Source organism: Megalops cyprinoides, chromosome 4 (assembly GCF_013368585.1).
Source record: "Megalops cyprinoides isolate fMegCyp1 chromosome 4, fMegCyp1.pri, whole genome shotgun sequence".
NCBI lineage: Eukaryota > Metazoa > Chordata > Actinopteri > Elopiformes > Megalopidae > Megalops > Megalops cyprinoides.
This window is the reverse complement of record NC_050586.1, coordinates 5,328,070-5,345,000: the sequence shown is the minus strand read 5'-3', so window position 1 is coordinate 5,345,000 and position 16,931 is coordinate 5,328,070. Positions and strand designations below refer to the sequence as shown.

The following is a 16,931-nucleotide window of genomic DNA, read 5'->3' as shown; positions in this document are numbered from 1 at the left end:
AAAAAAATGCAAATTAACTGAGGCTGCATTTTAGTCTAGAAATGTCTACCGCCTCGAGAGAAACCGACGAAAACACGATTTAGGCGTGGGCGAGTGGACACTGGTGCCGACTGGTATCTAGTATCGAAGTGGTATCGAAATCCCTCATGTCAACACTTGCTGTAGAGAGGAATGCTTTGTCCTCTGGATCAAGATCCACATTGTTCGTCGGGTTACAGCAAAAGCAATCAACAATATGGAAGTTTGTACCTGCATACCAGCCATATTAATTACTATATTTGAAAGTTTTGTTAAGTTCTTTATATGAAACTATCAATTTATTCTTGAGTGTAGAGGAATTTTATGATGAACATCTTACACATAAAATGACAATGTTTTACATATATTAAATATACTGATTTAGCTAATATCAAACATATACCGTATATCTATATATTTATTTGAAAATATATATTTGGAATAATCATAGTAATCACACTACCTAAAATAACTTGTTTAGTTGCCCACAGAACTACAGGTTCATTCACACAAAATTGCCATCACCCTAATACTCTGCTGTATCTTCAATAATATGTAGTCAATTTCATGTCATGATACTATATATCAACAACCTTACAGATGTGTTTTTTATTTGTTTTCTGACATTTAACAATTGCAGTTCTTACTGTCACACATCTTTTAAGATGGGCTACAACCCGCTTCCTGTCAAACAAAGCCGTAGTTGGAATGTGCCTGTAGGTGCTGGACTTTAGGTTATGTTGTTCAAAGGCTGCGTGCATGTTGCCTCTTGTCTATGTTCTGCCTATGGCATGGCAGAGTATACCATCCCCTGTTCCACCGAACAGAAGATGGGTCAGCTGTACAGTACTGCCTCAAGTTTGCTTGCTACCTGGATTGAATTTGGATTGTAACTGACACGTTGTGAAGGCCCTTTTGTGGATGCAAATCCCTCAAAATGAGCTCTGTGAAAGATTGCATGATGGCAGACGGATCGCTTCGCTCGGTCTGTACTTGCTCAACACTTTCAGATTCTGCAATATTGCTCATCACCCGTTTGTTCGCAGAATTAAAAAAAAAAAATTAAAATTCATTCCAAACCAACAAGCGTTTTAAAGAAGCAAGTTCACTCCAGTTCTGCCTGTCGAAGCTGTGATGTCAAATCATGGGCAAGTTCCTACACACACACACAAACATGAAAACACACACACACACAAAACATAAAAAAAATTCTACAAATATATGGGAAAGGGGGTATTGATCTTGTGTAAGGTAGTGATACACAAAGGCACATCCAAAGGGACTTTACTACGGTTTAAGGCAAAAATGTTTTAAACCTGATCCTCTTCTGATCTCCAAGGGGAGTTTCTGCATCCTTAAACCAAAGTTCTCATGCGGCTATGCACCCCATTCCACAAAAAAAAATATTTCCACATACCGGTCACTCCTATTGGACCGCCAAAGGTTGTTTGGCCCTAATGCTGTGGCCACTTTTCTCCATGTGGAAGGAAAAGTTGTGCCTCAAAGAGAAACTCAAATTGAATTTTGAACATAAATGTTCAGAAATGTTTTCTCCAATGTAGAGGTGGTCTCCTGAATAATTCCACATGTTCACCACTTTAACCTAAATGTAACTGTACTCAGAAACCACATATTCAGTGACAGCAATTCTGTGCATGAATCACAAAGGATCAGTTCTTATGAGCTGGAGTATTTCTCTAAGCCATGTTTACATTCTTTAAGAAATTGAAGTACACTATGGTTTTCAACTGCTATGCTGACAAACAGCAGATAAGCAACCCATAATTGCTGTATCAAATTTTTTTAAAAATTAGAATGCTCAAATAAATTAGAATTCAATCAAACGGAGAGGATATGACAAGGGCATTGTTACAGTATGAGAAGTGTTTTCAGTTCAAGAACTTGTAAAAGAAAAGTAGGCTATAGGTGTTATTGGAGCAAAAACTGATGCTGAAAAACTAAATGTAATATGGCCTGAAAATTTTTTTCAACAACAGTGCAAAAAAGCACAAATCCACAACACAGTGATTATTTTTATTAATACAACTCAGCCTTTAGTAAATAACATATGTTACAAAAAAATGATTTTTATTAGATTAGATTTGACATCATGGAAGTTCCATCATGGAAGTTCTTTTCCAAAAAATGATTGACACTATAACACAAAAGTCTGAAAGGTATAAACTTGATTGAGTTAGCTGATTGATGTACAGCCTTGTGTCAATAAAATTATCATCAATTTTTGTGTATACCTTGATGAAATCTCGAATTGATCATGATATCTCTGTGATATTGTTATATACATCACTAATTGGCAAATCAATAAGTTTAACAGAACACCAAACAACTGTCCCCCAACACATGACATGACATCTTCTATGCCAACGCTACTCTAGACTGTACAGTACAGTCTAACTGCATGCAGGCATGAAAAACTCTGGAGAAATTCTGTCTGTTTGATCAGCTAACACAAGGCTTGCTGTGTGTTTGAACATTATACAATATACCACACGTTGTCATGATGTCTGACATTTGTTTTGTGTCTTATTTGCTCATCACTGCAAACACTCAAAACTACAAACATTCACAGAGTTTGGGTGACTGAATTTAGACTTGACCGTTGTTTGTATCTTCATGAGCACCACATATATTGAGAATGCTCTTTTTATTTATTTTTTATTTTTTTTATTTTATTTTATTTTTGTATTGGAACCTTTTCTTCAGGGACAGACACTCACAAAACAAAATGGCCAGTGGAATGCTAGAAGGAGCCAGAATGTCCCTTTTGGTCATAAAGAAGGTATGAAGTATAATGGTTGAGAAGTCATAAAGTGTGTGCGTTGGCATTAGCTCAGTGCTTCCCCTGGTGGTGAGAAGAGGAATAACAACATCAGTGTATAGTAACTCCTTCAGCTGTGAAAATGTGCTCTGTGACCCTTCCTGTGGTCAGCAGGGATTTAATGTCGGCAAGGAGAGGCTAATACCACAACAATTTTATTCCGATTCCTGTGTCTCCCACACCGTGAATGGCGTTACAGTTCTGGGATTTATTGCAGTGGGATTAGAGACTGTGTAGGAGGGACTACAAACTACTTTTTCCAGTTGTTGCTTTGTTTCATGTCTGCCGGTCCACGGTCACAATCTGGTCACAAATTTTAGCCTCAAATTTTGATAATTTCAGATGTAATATATCCAGAATTAGTAAGGTGAGCCTGTAGTTTAAGCAAGAAAGTCCATCTGAGAGTCAGATTATTCTTTCCAAGGTGACTGGGAATGGACCACTTCTCAAAGTCTAAAAAAAGAAAAAAAAAGACTCCAGGGACAGACCCTTTAATAGGACAAAACCTTTTGTTGGATCACCTTCTTTCAGACAGTGGCATCACCTGCCAGAGGCAGGTGAAACCCTGGAATCCCTTCTTTATTTTGCATGGGTAAAAAATGACAAAAAATACAAATACAAGGTTTTTTTTTAACAAAACTATTATTTTCTAATTCTTCTAATTCTTTAAAGCTTTAAAGTCTTGTTTGTGTTGTTTCCATTTGCTTAAAAAAGAAAAAAAAAAACACAACAAAGTGAAAAAAGCTAAAAGCTCGCTTTTTAATGGAAACCCATTTGGCACCAGGCAGCATCTGTGGTAAGGAAGACACACAGATGTGAGCAGCAGGCCACCTCATGTCCCACTGAGAAATTCTTCAGAAATGAGAGGTTCTTCTAATTGCCAGGCCCTTTTTTTCCTCCAAAAGCCCTTAATTTTACACAGAGTCAAAGGAATGTACTAGTAAGCCACTCTCCCCTTCACAGTTTTACCCACCAAACTTTTACACACACAGGCAGAGAGACGGGCTCCAGGGCTTGTGTACATAAAACATTATAAAATGTCAAACCGGTTTCATAATTGCAGGTTTGTAAGCAGTGAGTGCTGAAATACATTACCTCACAATTATAGCATCACAAATAAATGTAAAACTGAAAACGTGACTTCCGAAACTCAAAGTCTTGCAAAAAATAATGTTTTTTTTGTTTTGGACAAACAGCAAAATTCAAAACTGCATTGTTCAAAACTGTACTTCTCTATGTGCATTTCTATAATTTAGTGAAAAGTTGTACAGTGACAAACTTCATGAAATAAATATACAAGAATGATCTAAGTTAAACACCTGCACTAATGATTCCAGTTAAAAAAAAAAAAAAAAACTGCAAGAAAGATCTCAGTGTTGCCAGGAGCAGCATCAGCATGCACTGACACATTCAGGAGAGTCACTGATTTCACAATTCTTAGTACTTTCCGAGGGCGATCAAATTAGAATAAAATACCGCAAATCAAGAGTAGAGCAGGCTCACAGCGCTACATAGTGGCAGTGTACAATAGAATCAGTTATATCACAATGTGACATTTTTACCTCATACCTTTCCTGTTAGCCAGGTCCTGCTCCTTTAGCCCAGTGGCATTGCTATGGTAAGGGGATCAGAGTAAGCAACATGGATGGAACAGTCCCTCCCAATCAGTCACCAAGCCAACACCCCCACACTGCAGATCCCTCCAGAGCACTTCCAGACCAGCTGAGTGAATCTGCACAGGGGAGAGGCCATCTCTGTGGGTTGGTGGGTGGCTTGCCGTGATCGTATAGTGGTTAGTACTCTGCGTTGTGGCCGCAGCAACCCCGGTTCGAATCCGGGTCACGGCATACGCTAACTGTGGCTTTTATGCATAAACGAAAAAATGGTCAGTTGTGCTTTTGAAATACTTGATGATTCTGATACGTACATGCACACAGCGATACAGGAAAGGTATCACTGCTGTATGTAAAACCCCCATGATGTGCATTTTCTCTTATTTGTCCCGTATATGAGAGTTACATTGTTTCTGCCTTTGATGACATCTCCAGTGTCTCCCTGGTATTTATAACACATTAAAAGCTACACACAGGTATGGCTCAGTCTGAGGGGTCACACACACATATCACTCACAGTTGGTGGCTGGCTTGCCGTGATCGTATAGTGGTTAGTACTCTGCGTTGTGGCCGCAGCAACCCCGGTTCGAATCCGGGTCACGGCATACACTAACTCTGGCTTTTATGCATAAACAAAAAAATGCTCATTTTGAAATGCTCGATGATTCTGATAGATACGTGACTCTGTAATATAGGAAAGGTATCACTGCTGTTTGTAAAACCACTCTGACCCGTGCATTTTCTCTTCTTTGTCCCATATATGATAGTTACACTGTTTCTCCCTGGCATTTATAACACATTAAAAGCGACACACAGGTATGGCTCAGTCTGAGGGGTCACACACAGGTGTCACTCATGGTTGGTGGGTGGCTTGCCGTGATCGTATAGTGGTTAGTACTCTGCGTTGTGGCCGCAGCAACCCCGGTTCGAATCCAGGTCACGGCATGCATTAACTGTGGTTTTTATGAATAAAAGGGGAAAAAAACTCAAATATATACATGAAAACAAAAATTCAATATATGCATGTTTCAGCTAAAGAAGCTAAACAATGAAACTCTTTCCCTGAGTATTCTAGATTCTAGGTTGGCAGTGTAGTATAGTGATTAAAGAGCAGGATTTATAACTGAAATAGTCTGAGGTGTCACTCACAGTGGGCGGGTGGCTTGCCGTGATCGTATAGTGGTTAGTATTCTGCGTTGTGACTACAACAACCGCAGTCTGAATCCGGGTCACGGCATACACTAGCTGTGGCTTTTACGAATAAATGAAAAAACCCACACAAAAATGAAATCCAATTCAATGCACGCATTTTTAGGTTAAAGAAACAAAACAATCAAACTCTTTCATCATTGAAGGTTTTTGTGACAGCAATATAACATAATGGTAGGAGCAGGACTAGTAACCGAAAGGTTGCCGGCTTGATTCCCCACAGGGGCACTACTGCTGTACCCTTGGCCAAGGTATTTAACCCATAAACGAAAAAACCCAAATGTATACATGAAAACAAATGCAATTCAATATATACATGTTCGAGCGGCAGCGTAGCATAATGGTTAAGGAGCAGGACTTGTAACTGAAAGATTGCTGCTGTATCTTTGGGCAAGGTACTTAACCCACAATTGCCTCAGTAAATATCCAGCTGTATAAATGGATAGAACTATAAAAACCTGTAATTGATGTAAGTCACTCTAGATAAGAGTGTCTGTTAAATGCCAATAATAATAATGAAATAATAATAACATGATAAAAAAGAACAGAGATGGGTGGGGCAGTATGAATGGACATTTGCTTTAAACAATATGTTTGCAACCAAAACACCACAAAAAGCCCAGTAACCTTTCTGATGTGGGGGACATCTTGTGTGAAGCTGTATGCTTTAAAGGTGTAGCAGTATTCTGCCTCATTTACCTACCACTGTCTGGAGATGGAGGGTTTAGGATCGCCACGCTAATGAGAAAGCTGGCTTTCCACAGGAGCTGCCATACATCACTAAACAAGCTTAATGCCTGGCATGGATTTGTCATTTTTTTTTCCTCCCACAATGCATTGCATAACATGATATTCGCAGAGATGTTGACAAAAACATGTGGTCACATAAAAATGAGAAATATGACACACAGATGAAGTTTTATAACATTCACTTGATCATTAATGTATTTTTTTTATTTTACCATAATTTAAAGGAAAATGTTCATAAGAAATATAATATTCACAAATATCGTGTTTTATAAATTGTGAGTTTATTAGTATAAACTTACTGTTGACATATTTTATAAGGACATAGTTACTTCATTTCTCTCCAGATAATAAATGATTTAATTTCAACACTAAACTAATTTTGTGTTTTATTGCAAGTCTCTGGTTTTGTAAAATGTGTATATATGGGGGGGGGATCAAATAATGGATTATGTTCTATACTTTGTTTTGTTTTTGTTATGTTTTTTCTTTTTTTTTTTTTACAGTTTTTTTTTTTTTTGAAAATCTTGCAAAAAAAAAAATGTCATGGTGCTGCTTTCCTTAATGGCACTGCAACCAGTAAAAATTCCTTTCTTCTAATTATAGGTTATTATGTGTTTCAAAGATCACAAGGTGGCAAACAGGACACCGGATTGACAGGAAAGCAGCCGAGCAGAGACATGCGTGGATACAGACATAGCTCATAGGTCTGTCTGGGGCCTGAAATGTGTAACATATGGACACGCCACAGCAATCACTGTGTAAAGGCACACTATGGCCTATAAACGCAAGGTTGTCATGGGAATGTGTTTAATATGAACAGTTTTACTTCATGTGGTGTTTGCCGCTGAATGGGGGTACAGAGCTGGCACGTGTTTTGCGTAATGAGAACCAAACTGATCCACTTCTAACACAGCGTCGTACTGCAGTTCTCTGATAATGAAACCAAGGTTTCGACAGAAGTTGAAATTGTTTATGCACATATTGTTTATTTATATATTTATGTTTATGACAATATATTGCTTTCATATTTATTACATGGACTTGTCCCCAAACGCCATAGCTTTCCACAGCAATGCATGTCCAGTAAGGTCTGTAGAACTAGACTAGAAAGAGACTACCCTCGACTACCCTCCAATATTGTGGGTAGTCTAGACCAAAAAGAAGTATACTACTACGTACGATAACAATAATAATAACAATAGGGTTTATTTATGTATTATTTTATAGAGGCTCTTATTCAGAACAACTTACAAGTCCTACAATAATGCCTGCCGTGTACACAATAAGCGCTGAACGTGGGCAGAGACACAAACCCACTAAAAAAAGCAAACAAAACACTTAAAAAGCAAACAAATACGCAAGCATGCAACCCAACCTGCTGTGAGGACACACCTAGGAATAATCTTAACAAAAAACACTACCTTCCCAAAGAACAGATATGGCATCTAACAACAAGAATTGGGAATCTTTAACGGAGAAGTCCGCGTTTAGAGCGACCCCTCCCTGGCTCTGTCCCTGTGCCCTTTTTGGCATGTTCTGATTGAGTTTGAGAAAGCGGGGAATCTGTCAATATCCCGACATTACCCCACATTCATGGCATGCATCTCGCATCGTACGCGACGGACGTTTGAGATAAATGTGCGGTATTCTTCCTGACACTGTGCTGCCCCCTCATCCAGACGTCCAGCAAAGACGTGTCAAAATGTACACGAGAAGGAAGGAAATAACATATACTTTTAAAGGGTCCCACGGGGGGAGAGTCCGGTCAGAAGCCTATCCATGTTCCAGCGCTCGCAGCACGGACTGTCAGCGGGCTGGCTTCTTAACGAGCCTTTAACGACCCAATTAGCCTCACAGAACAATCATCACCATGCTTTGGAGACAAGACAAGTTTCAGTGTTCAACTGTTTCATCTTCAGTCTGTGTTTTTATACAATCGGCTGAACTGGGATAAGTATTATAGCTGAAATTACAGAGGTTTGCTTGTGTGTACGGACCGTAAGCATCTTTTTTTATATAATGTTATCATTGCATTACATTATTGGCATTTAGCAGAAGCTCTTATGCAGAACAACTTACGTAGGTTACAATGTTTTCCACGTTATTCATTTATACAGCTGGATATTTACTGAGGCAATTGTGGGTTAAGTACCTTGCCCAAGGGTACAGCAGTAGTGCCCCAGTGGGGAATCAAACCAGCAACCTTTCAGAGTCCTGCTCCTTAACCACTATGCTACACTACCACCCTAAAATACCCAGGGATGAAAGACTCGCCTTGTTTAGCTTCCTTAATCGAAACATGTATATATTGAATTGCATTTGTTTTCATGTACAAATTTGTTTCTTTTTTGATTATCCATAAAAGCCAGAGTTAATGCATGCCGTGACCCGGATTCGAACCGGGGTTGCTGCGGCCACAACGCAGAGTACTAACCACTATACGATCACGGCAAGCCACCCACCAACTGTGCCTGGCACTTCAGACTGTGCCATACCTGTGTGTAGCTTTTAATGTGTTATAAATACCAGGGAGGCACTGGAGATGTCATCAAAGGCAGAAACAGTGTAACTATCATATATGGGACAAATAAGAGAAAATGCACATTTCGTGGGGGTTTTACATACAGCAGTGATACCTTTCTTGTATCATCAAGTCCACGTAACTATCAGAATCATCAAGTATTTCAAAAGCGCGTCTGAGCAAAGCTAAATATTAGCGTCTGAGCAAAGCTAAATATTAGAAAAAATATCAGAAAATAGTTTATGTGAGGTAATCCAATTATTTTTTTGGGGCTGTTTAGGTCAGACACCCTAGGCTATGACCTCAGTGGGGCAGGGTCGATCCGAGTGAGATTGCCCCCTTTTAAAATGCCCTCCCAATTTTATTCCATCATTTATGGCACAAAAGCTCACACCACAAAACCAAAACAAAGTATAAATCCAGTTCATAGGTTATATACCAACTATTCAGAAATGGTTCCTGGAATAACTTAATTTTGGGAGTTGTGCTTCCGATGTTTTGGGTGTTCTAAATGGCTATACCTTTTACGACCGTATTTTTTTACCACTCTTCACGCAGTAGCTATTAAAGTTTTTAAAATATTTCATAAAACCCAAAATTCATCTTTTAATAGCCTTTACTGGGTAAGCTGTCCATTGTTTTCATTACAGTAGTTCTTAGCAACTCTATGAGCTGCATAGTTACTTGACCTGCCTATGTCTGACCTCCATATGCATATAATTTGTGTATAAATGCAAAAACAATTCATTTTAACTGCAATATTGACCTTTTATTTTCTGGCACAACAACAACGATATTCAAATGTGCCCACAGAGGAATTCACACCTGATGCAACATGCATTCCTGGCTGGAGTGTGAGGTGTTTTGGTTACAAAAACATTTACAGCTAAGTTTAGCACACTCGCCTATTCAGAGGAACTTACTCTGGAAGTGTTGCTCTGGATAACGACAACAACAACAACAACAACAAAAAAACTAGTTGTGAGTCGACTCCCATCTTTATAACTGCCTGGCAAAAGCTGTGTGTCCCTGTTTAAACAGAGAATAGGACCATAACAGAAGTGGAGGGTTATTGATAAAACGGTTTAAGGTTAATGCAATCAATAAAAAAATAAGTGTGGAATCAATTGCCTTAAATATTGGCTTGTTAAAAAGCCCTGTTAAAAATGCTTGGTGAGTCAGCTCCCTAATTGCTACAGTATAATTAAACAGCCTTCCATGCCTAAAACAATAATAACAAACCACATTGTAACCCAAGGCCAAGGCAAGTTTACTAGCCTTCAGTTAGCAGAACCTGTGGTTTTTAAGTCCTTTGTTGTTGTGTCCCGCTCTCTGGCCCAGGCTGCTTCGATACGTTTGTGACTGGATGAAAACATGCTCAGATCGTGCAAGGATTTGAATGTCAATCATTCAGCCTTTGCCGGTCACAGCAAACAGGTGAGCACATGTATTGTGACCTTACACCGTCTATACTGCCTTCGGAAGGAGGTTGCGGGGGTGGTGTGCTCGGACACTTGAAGATAATAACAGACTATGTTTAATTATAGGGTTTGAAGAGGAGGCATATATATGGCGCTTTGTTTTAAGCTTCTCAGGCTAGATTTGCGTATAGTGTGCCGACCATCTGTGAGTCCCCAGAGGGGTAGGATGTCTGTCTGCCCCGCTGTCATGTACAAACACTGTATGAAAGAGAAAAAAACAATGCTTATTTTGTCAAATACCTACTTAGAAAAAAAAACATAAAATATCTAAAATCGTTGATGAGAAATTAATTAGATTAATAGTTTTTAGATCTACTGAGTATGGCCGGAGATGACATGTATGCAGTGTGTAACATGGTGGTTAAGGAGCAGGACTTGTAACCGAAAGGTTGCTGGTTCAGTTCCCCACTGTGGTACTGCTGTTGTACTCTTGGGCAATGTACATAAACCACAAGTGCTTCAGTAAATATCCAGATGGATAACATTGTAAAAAAAAATTGTAACTGATGTAAAGTGCTCTGGATAAGAGTGTCTGCTAAATGCCAGTAATGTCATGCATGCACACTGGATAGCACCAGTAGCTGAGTGTCACATCAAAATTTTCTAACCTGAAAATATAAAAATGACAAGCTCTCCTTCAAATGTTAGTTTTCACCTCTTTGCCTTGTACACACCTGAATCCATTCTGTGCTCTTTCATTTGGTTTTAGTGTTAATAATGGTAATTACTGTTAATGATAACCAATACAAACAACAATGGCATCGCAGTGTAATAGCTCACAGGAGTCCCTCAGCAAAGAGAAACAGAAAACTATTTTGGCTGGCTATGGCTTCCCCCCCTCCAATTGCCTGAACTGTTATGTACCCAACATTCAAAAAGTGTTCCCTGAAGTCAGACGGCATTACAGTAACATCATCTAAATGTTTTAAAAAATATAGCTTATAATGCTAATAATAACAGATTACATTTATATAGTACCTTAAAGCCTGTCAAATCTCTTAATAGTGGAAGGGGGGACTCAACCACCACTAAAGGGTAGCACCCTCCTTGTTGGCAGCCATTTTGCAGAAGAATGGTCACCACACATCAGATGAGGTGGAGAGGGATGAAGTTATTTAACTGATTACATTGGAGGATTATAAGAAGGCCAGATTGAAAGAACCTGATTGGGAGTTTAGCCAGGGCACCAGCGAACCTTCTACTCCTTTGTGAGAAGGGCCATCACCACAGAGAATAAGAGCCTCACTTTAATGTATCATCTGAAAGACAGCATCTCCTACAGCACAGTGTCCCCATCACTGTACTGGGGCACTGGTCTCCTGTCAGGTTCAGAGGAAAGACTGCCACCAACTGGCTCACCAATACCCACAACACCTCCAGCAGCAACCTGGAGGAGACCTAACAGGAGACCAATGCTGTCTTTCAGATGATACATTAAATTGAGGTCCTGATTCTCTGGACCATGCTTAGTTTCTGCCATTGGACAGAAGAGAGTTGTCAGATGGCATGGCTTAGTTTTATTGCACAACAATACTTTTCACACAGTGCACCATAACATACATTATTCCACAGTTTGAAGCGTATCCAACACATTGATGCACTTCTTAAGCTACACCTTAGACTGTTCATCAGGGCAGACAATGTGAGAAATGTGCATCAGCCCACAGGTTTTTCCCCTGGTGGTGAAACTGGGGCCAATGGGCGAGTCAGTTTATTGTGTAACATACACATTAACGTCAGGGGACGGTCTGGGACGCGCCTTCACACGGTGGCCCGGTTTTAGGCAGTGCCACTGTCAGAGGAATGTCAGAGGAGGTGAGTTTCCTCCTATAGGCTGCGTAGGCGGGATGGGGAAGCTCTGATATATAGCACTGCAGCTCTGTCACAGGCAGTGAGCGGAGAGGGAGAGAGAGGGAGGCAGACTCCACGAGCCGAGCGGATAAAGCATCAGACCGTCGACACAGGTGCGTAAGAGGCACAGGGGTGCGGGAAGCTGGACGTCTCCCCCTGCACCGGCGACGCTGGGCTGCGAGTTGTTATAGCAACATGGTAGCAGGAAGCCTGTCGAAGCCTGTGTGTGGTTTAGTTTAGTTTAGGCATGCATGCAACCAAGAAGCAAACGTCAGATGGAGGTAGGAAGCAGCCTGCTTTTGCAATGCTGCTGCTTGTGTCTGCGAATCGAGAATAAAACTGAACTCTGATCAGTCTGTTCCTCACAGGGCAAAATGTGCGTTTATAGCTGCGCAGGATTGGTCTCATGTATGTGTCGAGGCTGAGAATCACGCTTTCTAAATGCGCTAAACCGGATTATTTCAGGAACTGCAGGGCAGTTCATTCGAGAGACGTTTTTAAATGTGTCTGTGCTTCACTGTTTGCTGAGAGACTTCAGTATTTACCTCTGAAATGAAGAAGTCAATTCCTCTGCAATTCAAACTGAGACTGAAGCCATGAAGTGTATCTGTGTGTGTGTGTGCGTGTGTGAGTGTGGAAGGGAGGTCAAAAATAACAAAAATTTTCATTTATGTGGGAAAATATAAACACAAACATGGAGGAGCATCATCTGTAGGATAGATATAGTACAAGCTAGATCTCCATATATTTTTGTGAGGATTGATCAGTTTGAAATGATTGCTTTTACTTGTAATGGCGATTGTGTATATTGCATGATAAGCACTCAAATCCTCACAGGTAGCTTGCCCTGAACATTTGCATCATTGTTTTCCAGTTTTGGAAGAGCAAAAACCATGGCAGGTGAGTCTACTTTCAAAACATTTCATTCTCCTTCCCAGCTCAATTTTGTACTGTCAGCCAGCAACTGCTTTAACTAATATTCAGTGCGTGTGTTTTCAGAATTTCCATTCTGCTCCTCTTACACCCCCTGTGTCCTAGTCTGCCTTTCATGCATTCTATGCATGCTTGGTCTACTGTTTGAACCTCTATATTCCATTAATGAATGAACAATAATTAATGGAGGAACATCACACCAGCCCTCTGTTGCTGGTGTTTATTTTAAAGGGTAACTCCAATGGTAAAATACTAACTTTTTGTAGCTTCTTTGTGCCTGACTTGAAACAATCAGTCATATCCTATAATCTGGACGGCTCCGTAAAATGTAAAAATGCTCAGCGTTTTATTGCAGAAGCAAATATACAACGCTCTTAGTTTAACAGTGGGAGTGTGGTATTTGTTAGAAATTTCATTAAGTTTTCCGTCACCCTCTACAGTTGCTAGCTAACTTTATTGCTGCTTCTGCTGCTGTAGAAACCAATAAAAGCCAATCTCCTCAGCACATTAAGGTTGAAACATTTTCCAGTCCTTCACTGGAATCTTATCAGTATTAGCTAATGTTACTTTGTTGACTTTGATGAGCATGCCCTGAACTTGGAAACCTGTTATGATTTGTTTACATATGATTCCTGTTTAGCTAGTTAGTTGCTTGCTCAAAATATAAATAGTGATTTCACAATCATGCTGCAAATGAAACTGTCCTCCATTTTGAGTGACATGGTCTCTGTCTGTAATCTAGTAATATTTAATCTCAGGCTTTATATGATGATGTGCATATATTACAGTCACCCACAGGAAAGGTGAGAAAAATATGTGTTTTACCACTGGAGATATGCTTTAATTTAACTCCTCCTCATTCCTTTGCTTTTGTTTCCAATGAAAATGCAGTGTCATCTTTATTCACCTGAGTGTCTTTTATTTGTGTTTTTCTGTGACGTACACACACCGTGTCCATGCATGTGTGTTGTGTGTGTGTGTGCGCGTGCGTGTGTGTGCGCGTGTGTATGTCTGCGTGTGTGTGGTGTATGTGTGTGTGTGTGTATGTGTGTTTTGTGTGTGTGTGTGTGTGCATGTGTGTATGTGTGTGTGTATCTGTGTGTGCGTTGCGACAGACGCCAGCTTTGAGAAAGAGTTTTTGGACACCCACAATGCCTACCGCAAGAAGCACCAGGCGCCACCGCTGACAATGAGCCGGGACCTCTGCAGCTCGGCCCAGGCCTGGGCCAATCACCTGCTGTCAATCAAAACGCTGCAGCACAGCGACACCAAGAACGGAGAGAACCTGTACTACGCATGGAGCTCCGGGCCTAAGAAGCTGACCGGTGAGCGACCACATACACGTCCCCTCCCACGCCCCCTCCCCCCCCCCCCCCACCCCCCTGTCCTCTCCAAAACTCCCTCCCTCACCCCCCTGCCCCCTCACACCCCCCCCCACCCCTCACCCCCTCCCTCCACAGAAAGGGAGATGCCTGTGCCTGGTTTTTTGCATTCTTTTTTAACCACAGCATGTTGCATTTATATATGTAATCATATTATGCCTGGGCTGCCTGTCTTTTGGCAGAAGAAAAGTGTAATTACTCTAAATCTCATCAGAGAAAATTGCCAGTAATGAAGGTGGTTCTGCTTGTGTTGCTGGTTTGACTCATCAGTTGTTGACTATTTGTGCTCGACAGGCAAGGAAGCAGTGGATAGCTGGTACAGCGAGATCAAGGACTACCACTTCAGCAACCCAGGATTTGCGTCCAACACAGGTAAACGGGAAACACTTCTGTTCTCTCCTGTTGGAAGTCGCTCTGGATAAGAGCGCCTGCTAAATGAATGTCATGTAATGTAATTTAATGTAATAGAAGTGTGTTCTGCCGAAAACAAAAAGGCTGCCAAACATGCTGTTACATTTCTCTGTCATTTGAGTCAAATTTAATTACAGTCATAATTGCCACATAATCATGGTCTGCTGTCATGCACCCTCATAATTCACGTTAAAATAATGTTTAACCAATCTATACAGTAACAGAATCTAAGTAAAATGAGAATCTTTATATTTCATTCATCAAAATTAAGCGCAGGATGTGGCTAAAGTGATACAGTGTTGCTCAGAGTGTGATGCTGTGATTCATATTGGTGATTTATGATTCATTGGTAAATATTTTATTATTATACTCCTCGGTTGACTGATGTATTTGGAAAAGGTCATAGCTAAATCAAGATTGTAATAACTCCAAAGATAGGCACACTTACTCTCATTTACTGCCTCAGTCTTCAATCTACTCCACCCTAAAACCGTGAGTCACAAAGTCATATAATCATTCCAAACAGCATAATGCTGCTACTTTTTATATCATTGGGAACTCTCTGATTACTGAAGACCGGCTGAGGAGATGTATATCAAAATCAGCTGATGGTTGTTTGAGGGTTTTTTGACGCAAGTTTGAGCCCACTGCTGGTTTCCACAGGGCACTTCACCCAGGTGGTGTGGAAGGATACTACGGAGGTGGGAGTCGGCCTGGCGACGGATGGACAGACTATTTTTGTGGTGGGCCAGTACAGTCCTGCAGGCAACATGTGCAACGAGGGCTACTTTGAGAAGAACGTCCTTCCTGCAGGTAACTCTAAGAGCAGTATCACGGCTTGCACTTGGGTTGCATGTATTTGCATGGGCACAAAGTCCACAAAGTATTATTATTTAAATGCATAATAACAATAACAATAATAATAATAATAATAAAATTTCTAAGCGTAACAAAAAAAAGAAAAAAGAGACAGCCGCTGTTCGTCTTGGCTATGACTGCTTGCTGCCCTTTTCCCCTGTAGTGCCTCTTGTGGTCAGACATTGTTACTGCAGGAGCCAGTGAGTCTGACAGCAATGGGCACCATTAATTCTGGGGCTCTTTCATTCAGTTGCAGTCAAAAAAACAAACAAAAATGAAAGAGGTCCTAGACTGAGATTTCGCTAGCACCTGCTTTTAAAAGATTAAGCACCTCATACTCTCATAACATCTCCTAACAATGCATTACAGAAAAACAACACTGTCCATGTTGTTTTCAACCTAACTTTTGCATGCAGGCGAATGCACCTGTAACAATGTTAGAAATAACCCAGCCATCAGCGAGAAGGCCTGCACGTCATGAACCATACTTCTCTGGCATTAACCGAGCCCACGGCGGCCGCACCCGCGCCCAGGCACTCTAACCCAACACCCACCCACAACACCAGGCACACCCCCTCACCAGCTTTCGTTGTCTCTTTCCAGTGGATTAAAAGGCTGTGCATTTTACAGCTGGCGGAAGCAAAGAAGAAGAAGGGGCACACGGGGGGGGCCCCAGCCCCCCCAAGCACAGAAAGCCATCCTGCAGTCTGCTATAGCACCGGTCACTCGGCTGGCGGCGGGGGGGTGGGGGTAAGGGGGGCAGCCACCCGCCGTCACCTCCCGCCTGACCAGCCACAGTGTGTGCAGGTCTCTGCATCCACCTCCATGCATCCATCACAGAAATCTCCACACGCTTCAACATCCCACCAACGGGTAACACAGAGATCGAGATGCCATGGTTTTATGATCTTTGGTAACACAGAGATCGAGATGCCATTCGATAAATGCACCAACCGATTCAACACATTCCTTTCTTTTTTAAATAAGCATGCATACTACATACATATATGAGAAAAAATACTACTACGTACTAGAGGAAAAATGTAATCTCTTTTTATACTTCAT

General features: G+C 40.9%; 1 protein-coding gene and 3 non-coding genes across 7 annotated transcripts; 3 read left to right on the top strand and 1 right to left on the bottom strand.

Annotated features, from left to right (window-relative positions):
* Window positions 1-4,632: 4,632 nt before the first annotated feature.
* Window positions 4,633-4,704, top strand: trnah-gug. Its single transcript has one exon. It is a non-coding gene; the product is annotated as a tRNA-His (tRNA).
* A 299-nt stretch (window positions 4,705-5,003) lies between these two features.
* Window positions 5,004-5,075, top strand: trnah-gug. Its single transcript has one exon. It is a non-coding gene; the product is annotated as a tRNA-His (tRNA).
* A 3,733-nt stretch (window positions 5,076-8,808) lies between these two features.
* On the bottom strand, window positions 8,809-8,880 carry trnah-gug. The gene has a single exon. It is a non-coding gene; the product is annotated as a tRNA-His (tRNA).
* A 3,442-nt stretch (window positions 8,881-12,322) lies between these two features.
* LOC118777105 (Golgi-associated plant pathogenesis-related protein 1-like) lies at window positions 12,323-16,931 on the top strand. 4 transcript variants are annotated; one of them, XM_036527835.1, is made up of 6 exons: window positions 12,323-12,395; window positions 13,157-13,182; window positions 14,331-14,540; window positions 14,892-14,969; window positions 15,672-15,821; window positions 16,497-16,931. In XM_036527835.1, exons 2-6 carry the CDS (start codon window positions 13,176-13,178, stop codon window positions 16,580-16,582), a joined length of 531 nt encoding a protein of 176 aa, XP_036383728.1. In that variant the 5' UTR covers window positions 12,323-12,395; window positions 13,157-13,175; the 3' UTR covers window positions 16,583-16,931. The 4 variants fall into 4 exon arrangements, with proteins under 4 accessions (XP_036383728.1, XP_036383729.1, XP_036383727.1 ...); XM_036527836.1 differs by lacking the exon at window positions 12,323-12,395 and adding an exon at window positions 12,402-12,563; XM_036527834.1 differs by lacking the exon at window positions 12,323-12,395 and having other exon boundaries at window positions 13,115-13,182.